General features: G+C 34.7%; 1 protein-coding gene across 1 annotated transcript; it reads right to left on the bottom strand.

Moving 5' to 3' along the window:
- Positions 1–202: 202 nt before the first annotated feature.
- On the bottom strand, positions 203–7,566 carry LOC107901879 (ornithine aminotransferase, mitochondrial). The gene is made up of 11 exons (XM_016828046.2): positions 7,379–7,566; positions 6,769–7,279; positions 6,023–6,131; positions 5,575–5,805; positions 5,003–5,162; positions 4,780–4,835; positions 3,989–4,141; positions 2,862–2,959; positions 2,553–2,633; positions 1,827–2,060; positions 203–570 (listed from the first exon to the last, which is right to left on the bottom strand). Exons 2-11 carry the CDS (start codon positions 6,921–6,923, stop codon positions 411–413), a joined length of 1,437 nt encoding a protein of 478 aa, XP_016683535.2. The 5' UTR covers positions 6,924–7,279; positions 7,379–7,566; the 3' UTR covers positions 203–410.
- Between the last annotated feature and the right edge of the window lie 935 nt (positions 7,567–8,501).

Genomic DNA, 8,501 nt, shown 5'->3' with positions numbered 1-8,501 from the left:
TTTTGGAAAAAAAAATGAATTCAAAAAATTTACTAAATAATAAAAAATGTTTTACCTAAACGTTCATAATATAAATTAATTTTCTGATTTCCAATAAAAATGAATTTTATTAGACTTTTTGCAACGGATTGTTCAATTGTATTTTACCATCTCAAGAAGTACTTAAAAACTATATCAATCATCCATTTATGAACAACTTAAGTTAAAGGAGCATAATGTTTAATTTAATTTTAGGTATAACAATATAAGCATAGAGTTTGTGTGTATTAGTAGTGTTCTTGCCTTGCTGCTGAGCAGCAAAAGATAAAAATAACATAAGAGATATCAATGTCTAGTTTATTTAGAGGAAAAAAGAGAGAATCCATGTCCAAGGATGAATCATATATAAACTCTCTCATTTAACAAATGATTTAGAGAGCTCTATCTAAAGGATCATACAAGTTCCTCCCACATCGATCGCAAATTGTAGCGGTGGTCGGAGAATCTTTCGGCTTGGCCTTCTGCATATTTGGTAGATCAAGTTCCAGAACATCATGCAGCACCTTTGATCCTTCTTTGACCTCATCCCGACTGCAAACACATTTATCATACGCATAAAATTAGACAACACCAAATGCAGATTAAAGGATGATCATGTCTTAAACCAATGCAAGTAACTAGACAAGCAGCACGCATCATCAAGAATATCTGCTTCTATATTGTTTTCCTAGCAACAGCATCTGTGATTGCAAGGGTTAAATATAAATGGAGATATACATAGGCGACTCCCCAGAAAAATGACAAAAGGAGACAATGACATACAGTGCACCAAAGATAGCTCTTAGTTCAAGCATGGATCTACATAAAATGTGTAAGATCATTAATTTCAACACTGCATATAATCCTGAATAATATCTGGACCCCTGATCAGGTAACAAAATATTTCCAAAGAATCCCAATTTGTAAATACAATTATAAGAGAAAAAGGATAAAGGAAAGCTTCAGCAGACAGCCACAACTTCCAGACGAATATTGTCGAGATCACATAATGATAGAAATAGTTCCTCAATTCAAAGGGCAAAGATAATCATTAACTCATGAGAAATAACAACACAACATCTAGAGTCATTTGGATACATTTTTTTCTTGCTCCTCCTATAGGAAGTATTAGAGGTGATTGGAGCAAGTTTTTGGGGCAGTGTTTGATGGCTGGGAGTAGGCTACGACTAAGTACGAGAAAATTTAACAAATAGAAGCTAAAACAGTGCAGCAAAAGCTAAAGGACAAAAGCTTTAGATGAGAATGGCCAGAAGACACATAAATGTCTAGAGTGATCCTAGTTCCCTACTTCTAAAAGCAGAAATTAACTAAAATCACCACCAAAAGCAAGGGGTATGGTCAATAACTTGTATAGAAAAAGGGGGAAATATGACAGAGGAGTAACAAAGTAACAGACATAACTCCAGTTTGTCACACGATACCAAATGTAACCTGTTCAATGAAGTTTGATAATGCCATATAAATTTAATAGAGAACATAGGGAGGAACATGAGTGAGCTCTTCCCAGCAGCCCCATATTGTTAGGCCAAAACAAGCAAATGTGTGAACTAGTACTAACCAAATTTAGCACCAAGATGGATCAGCACCGCTCAACCCATCAACCTTGTTAAAAAGTATTATCTCCATTCACACACGTTAAGATGTTCTACAGAATCACAAATAAATATAAACATTTTCTAGACATTTGTTTTCCTTGATTTGGTGGTGTAGGATGCTAGCAAAAATTTGAACCTTCAAGGGACAGTGGACAGAAAACTTTAAGGTTGTCATCAAGCATTTCCCCTTACCTCATGCAAAGTGGAGGAGTCAACCGTACAATGGTGTCATGTGTGGGTTTGGCAAGAACTCCCCTTTCTTTCATCTTTAGACAGATATCATATGCTGAAACAGGGAATAAACTCTTGCTATTGAACTCTACAGCAGTGAATAAACCTCTTCCCCGAACTTCCTTAACGTAGTTTGGAAATTCCTCCTTAATCTTAACCAGCTGACACAAAAGTTCTTCTCCTAAATGGGCAGATCTACGAAATAGGAAATAAACCAGCAAATGAATATATACATCTCTGGGCAGAAAAAGGGCAGTGAAAGGGGAGGGCAGGAAGAAATAGATAAATTGCAGCAAGCCAGATGATACTTCAAGCAAGCTTTAAATCCAATTTTAATCAAATAATTATTATTTTTAACCCTTCACATTGATCCTTTTGGGAATTGATAATGTCAAGAAAACTTTACCCTGCAGAGTGTTACCATGTCTTCTCTCAGATTATGCATTTGACAAGACACCCTAGGGTAAATATGCACATCAATCAGAAAGTTAAGATTTATACATTGTATGAGATTCAATTACTTCTTTTAAGATGTTGAATTCTCTCTACATTTTTATCTTGCCTAAATTTTCATTTACACCAAACTGTAAAAAGATCAAGTAGTTTCCCAGAAAACAGCATAATTTCCAACTTTTCTTCTTCATATTTAATCTTGATAATGCAACACTCAGCAAGAATTTTCAATACCTCTCAGCAAGTTTCTCCTCCTGGATTACATCTAGTGAGGCAATGGCCACCGCACTGGCCAAAGGATTCCCCCCAAAAGTGCTGATGACAAACATCAATAAAAGTGCAGTGAGCTTTCACATAAACAAAGTGATACTGTAAAACAATTGTATCACAAATAGCAGAGAGAGAAGAAAAGCACTTCAGGCACTGGAGAGAGTCATGCGCATAAAATGGAAGAAGAACTACCAAGTTTCCTTGAAAGCTAAGTTGTTCATCAATGATGGAAGAAACATCATTAACCAGAGATTACTAGGGATAACTACAAACCTTCCATGTTCTCCAGGTCGAATACAAAGCATTACATCTTTGTCAGCAAGCACTGCACTAACAGGTATTACGCCACCACCCAAAGCTTTTCCTAGTATCTGAGCAAGTCAATAAATATTAAATATTTACAAGAGAAGTTTCTAAATCTGTGGCATACATTGATTTAAGAAGAAAGAAAGCTTGAAATAAAGCATAATATAGAGCATGTTGAATGCATGAATTTAGCAGGCTGAGCAGTTCTAGACCAGGATGCTATCATTCAACTGTTTCAGTGCTGATCTCACAATGCGAATTGAACTTCAAGATTTTTATTTTAAATGCCGAACTCCAATACAAGGGCTACATGAAACATGATCAGCAAATATAAATTTGTATTGATGCTCAAAGCAGAGAATAAGCAATGTAAGATTTCTATTTTTTAAATGCTTAACTATAATACGGGGGAAGAAAAGAATTAGCTACATAAAACAATGGATCCATAAATAGAAGTGAATATGACTTTCTATTGATCCTGTAAGCAGATAACAAAAAATGTAGAAATAAACAATATAAAGAACTGAAAATAATACTCTACTCTCTGAATCATCTCTTTAGAATAACCAAAAGCAAATTATGAGTTATGTATTTCTATTTTCACAATCTGTATATCAGATACATTTCAGGTATGCGATCCATGCTTGGAAAGTAAAATTGAGGGGAGAACAGTACAACAATCCTGACTCACATTGAAGCAAATTACAGAAACTATTAAAATAAAAAACACCAAGTACAAGAATATATTTGATTTGTGCAGATCAAAGTCTCAGTCGGTATTTCATTATTTTTGTAGCAACTCAACCCCCTCCCCCCCTCTTACACATTTCAATATCCAGTTTTACATTTTTCTTACAAGAATGAGAAAAAGGATCATATATACTTGATGCATTATTAATGGCTACTTTACTAGAATATCTGCAGAAATCAAAGGGCATAAAGTTGTAGACCAACAATCACAAATTTATTATATACAGTTTTAGCATATTCGGTCAGCAGAATTTATTACCTACATTTTAGAACTAAACACTAGTTTATACGCATGAAATAGTACAGGAATTTCACCAAAACTTTGAAGTTGAAAACAGCCTTACCACAACATCTGGACGAACACCTTCCCAATCGCAAGCCAACATTTTTCCTGACCGTGCTAGGCCACTTTGTATCTCGTCAGCAATCATTAAAACATTATATTTTGAGCAAAGATCTCTGACAGCTTTTAGATAACCTTTTGGAGGTATTATAACCTTAAATGGAAAGGGATAATATATAACACATTGTCAAAAGAATGGACAAAAGCAATAACCACTTTACAATTCTTGATTTGATGAAAAAGTCCCCCCTCCCCCCCCCCAACATATAATTTGAGAAAGGAAACAAAAAAAGCCCCCTTTTTTTTTTCTTTTCTCTGTGTGTGAATCTTCTGTGATCTCTCATATTTAAAGATTGGTTGTAATTCTGTATATTATGTAAAACTCTATTTCTAAAAAGGACTTGCACTTGGTGGAAGTGCTAAATTGTTAATGACTATCTGCATCAATGGGACACCTAATTGGTAGAGAAAACTATCCATCAAAAAGATCTCTAGTTCAAATCTCCCTTAATTTATCAATCCCTGTACTAATCATGTAACCATATAAGATAGTTTCCTTATAATGGGGTGGGGATAAAGAAGCTCCCATAACTACCAAGTTATAGCTACGAAGACCAAAAACACTCTAGCATTACACACACACACACACACACATCAACCATGGAAAAGATGAACAAACTGCTGGCTCAATAAAAGTTCCCATATCCACAACTAAAGGAAGCAAAACCACAAAAGAACAATCAAGTCCATTGAAACTACTTAACAGCCTATAATGTTTGATAATAAACTTACACCAGCCTCTCCTTGAATAGGTTCAAAGAGAAATCCTGCTATTCTGTCTCCATGTTCTGCACTCAAAAGGAATAAGTAATGTGTTAGAATAGAAGAAAAGTACCTTTTTTCTGCATATATCAAGACATTGAAGATAAATTATTGAGATAGATCATCCAGAATAATTGATGCCTCTTAAGCACCAAATAAAAAATAAACTAACAAGTATTGGGACTATTCAAACCTTTAAAGATCTTCTCAAGGGCAACAGCATCACCAAAATCAACTTTAATATGACCAGGCAATAATGGCCCGAATCCACGAGTAGCCTCATTGTCACAGCTCATAGAGATGACAGCCAATGTGCGACCATGGAAGCAACCACAACAAGAGACGATAATAGCCTGCATATGCACAATTATTTAATCAAACATATAAACAAATAAAAATTTACTAGATTATATATATGCATATATATAATACCAAGCCAGAAAGAAGATAAACAATATAGAACATCAGCTGCCATCCAAAATCATAAGTGCCTTGCTACTAAATTAAATAAAAAAGGAACACCACAAGTTTTCTGTTTCCTGAACTACTATTTTCCCCTTGTATACAACTCCAGTATTTGTATCTATCTCCAATTAAGGTCATTGGACGAAGCAAAATAGTAATTACATAAAATCAGAAGTACCCCATCCACCTCTCGCCCCCAAAACCACCTTACAATACTTTCCCAGCTAATGGCCTCACATCAGGTAAGAGGAACTATTAGACACAACAAAAGATCAGTTAGCAAAGCTTGAAAAGATTTACCTCGTTTTTGGGAATTTTTTTCTTCTCATAACCCCATTTCCTTGCCAACTTCAGAGCAGTTTCCACTCCTTCAGCACCTGTGTTCATAGGAAGCACCATCTCATAACCAAACATGCTTGTCAAACGCTCAGCAAAAACTGGAAACCTGTCATTGTAGAAGGCTCTGGAACTGAGAGTGAGTCTTTCTGCCTGTTCTTGAAATGCTTTGATGATCTTTGGATGGCAATGTCCCTACAGTGGCAAGCAATGACATAAACTACAGATAAAACTGAATTCAAATTGCCAAGAAAAATGCAAATGGTGGATTTCTTTTCTTTCCCTCTGCCCCCCCCCCCCCGGATCCCCTGAATTCTAGTGAAAACAGAAGGAACAAATGGATTAATAAGACAAAGTAAAGAGGCACCTACAGGTGTAGGGATTACTACAACACAAATTACACTGTTTATACCTGATTAACAGCTGAGTAAGCTGATAGAAAATCCAGATATTTCTTGCCTTCTGGATCCCATATGATTGATCCCTTTGCTTCAGAGAATACAACAGGAACTGGGTGGTAACTGTACTTGAACAAGAAAAGTAATTTTGCTTACTCTATCCTTGAAAAAAATAAAGGCAATGGAATCAAATTAAAAATGAAAAGGCAACTACAGAGACCATAAAAAATATCCTCCATGGAAAAGTGTCGTGATTTCCAATTCTCCACATTGAAACTCAATCAAAGGTCCTCAACAAAATCCATTAATCTAATAGGTTGAGTCTACATATTAGGGCATGGTCTAATTATATCAACAAAACCTGAATACAGAAATTAAAAAATTTCACCCTATTGAACTTGGACACAGCAACAGATACTCCATCATTCTAACAGGAAAGATCAATTGAACCCATTTATATTATCAAAGAAAAATTCTCACATAATCCATCATTCTAACAGGAGCGATCAACAAAGACTAAAGCTTGAAGCTAACAAAGCAAAACGAAAACCACAAATACTAATTATAATAAATATGTTTCCGATAAACGTAAGCAAAACCGAAAACATGAATACAAGTGATAGTAGATGCTTTTCAGATCAAAGAACCGAAACCCAGAACCCAAAACAAGAAGAAAAAAACTGAATTGCCAGAAGAAGAGAAAGATTAAGCCCAGAGATTAAGGATGAATCAAATGAAAAAAAGAGAGAAAAGAACTAACTTGTGGGCACTATATTCGTATTCAAGGTTGATGAGATGGTTAGAAGAGGAAGAAGAAGAAGAAGAGCTGCCTTCAGCCAGAACACCATAGGTCCTCTTGCTTGTTCGGCTCACTCTGCTTAGCAAAGACAGTAAGGGTTTCCTCGTTGCCGCCATTTCCGGGTGACACCAACAGGTTTGTTATCTTTTTTCTCTCTCCTTCGGACTTGGAGGGTTATATTAGATAATGATTTTTATATTACGGTGCACAGAAAAATGGGAAGTTTTTTCTCCTCTGTTTTCCGGCATAAATTCTTTTGTATCCGCAAGCTGAGTGTGTCAACCGCACGCATGTCTCTTCCAAATCCAAATCCAAATCCAAATCCCAATGTCTCAATTATCTAATAATACCCCGAGCTTTGCACGAAACCGACAAAAACTTCCCATTCTTTTGTTTAGAAAAACTCAATTACACTTTTCAAGATAATTTCTCCTTTTTTCGTGTTCCAGATGGTAGAAGATCATACAAACAACTGAATAAAAGAAATAAAAACTTGTATTATTATAATCATGGCATTAACGAGTTATTATTATATTTAGAAAGGAAACGAAGATAAGGGAAATATGCCAACCTTGGAGTCGATTACACGTAAGATTCCATCCAATTCCAAAACAATCCGATTGGCCGCACCTATCAAACTCTTTTATTGATACAAGTAACCGGTAGAGTTAACCAATCATATAATACTGTGCTGAGTGGCTGACCCCTCAACTTATGGCTTTGAGATCTGGGTCGGGAGTTGTTCATGGTACGGAAATCATAAAATATTTTAAATTGTAATAGTTTTAGTTTATATTTTTATAATTTTTAAAAAATTAAATTAAATTTTTATTATTTTAGAAAGATTTAAAATATAATTTTATTTTTACTATTTTAAAACTTTTAAAATGCCTAAATGAAAATTTTTTATTTTAAAAGGGCCGACCCCCTGCTAGCCCCTTAGTTATGTCATTGTTTATGTTTAACCAAAAAAATTACACCAAATAATTTATTCTACCAAAAGATAATTATACAATGAATGTTATTATCCATAAATTAAATCACTAAACTACAGCGACAAAAGAGTTAATTCATGCAAAAGGCAAAAGTGAGAGAAAAAATATTAGTGCTAAAGACAATGATATTTGAATTGGATTGGATCGAAAACCCATTGAATTATCGATTCAGAGAATGATATTGGACTAGTTATAGTGGGCATTGATACAAACCAACTAAATTAGCTAAAAAATAGGGTTTTTCTTTTCAATATTTTCATTTTAAATTTTTTAATCAAAGTACCCTGACCAATCTATAAACATTGGCTAAATGTGTCAACCATAGGGACTGAAAATTTGCACGCTGATAAAAGATGCATATAGTGATGAAATTCAATTCATCGATAAAACATCTACCAAAAGTGACGCAAGTTTACTCATTGAAAAAAAGGGCTTCACTGACATAAATTAATTCACCACAAGAAAGTAAAGTGACGTAAAGATGAATTCCTAAATAAAAAGTTTTACAATGATGAATCGTTATTTATCACCAAATTGTTGACTATAGTGACAACAATTTAATCATACCACTAAAAAGTAATTGCAAAGACAAAACAAGGACATATTTAGTCCTTGAACTTGACAACTTTTTTCATCTTGTGTGGAGTGTGCCTCGCATTTTGGACAAATCAAGAGCCAAAACAGAGGCGCCGTCACAAC

This window comes from Gossypium hirsutum, chromosome D06, assembly GCF_007990345.1.
Source record: "Gossypium hirsutum isolate 1008001.06 chromosome D06, Gossypium_hirsutum_v2.1, whole genome shotgun sequence".
NCBI classification, from domain to species: domain Eukaryota; kingdom Viridiplantae; phylum Streptophyta; class Magnoliopsida; order Malvales; family Malvaceae; genus Gossypium; species Gossypium hirsutum.
Note: the sequence above shows the minus strand (reverse complement) of the source record. Positions and strands in the feature narration are given on the sequence as shown.

Excerpts from the sequence above, each read along its gene's own strand:
- LOC107901879 (XM_016828046.2), bottom strand. The coding sequence starts at position 6,923 with ATGGCGGCAACGAGGAAACCCTTACTGTCTTTGCTAAGCAGAGTGAGC. Across the intron at positions 6,132-6,768 it reads TACGAATATAGTGCCCACAA|TTACCACCCAGTTCCTGTTG; the intron begins GTTAGTTCTTTT and ends GTTCAAGTACAG. Across the intron at positions 5,163-5,574 it reads AAAAAATTCCCAAAAACGAG|GCTATTATCGTCTCTTGTTG; the intron begins GTAAATCTTTTC and ends GTGCATATGCAG.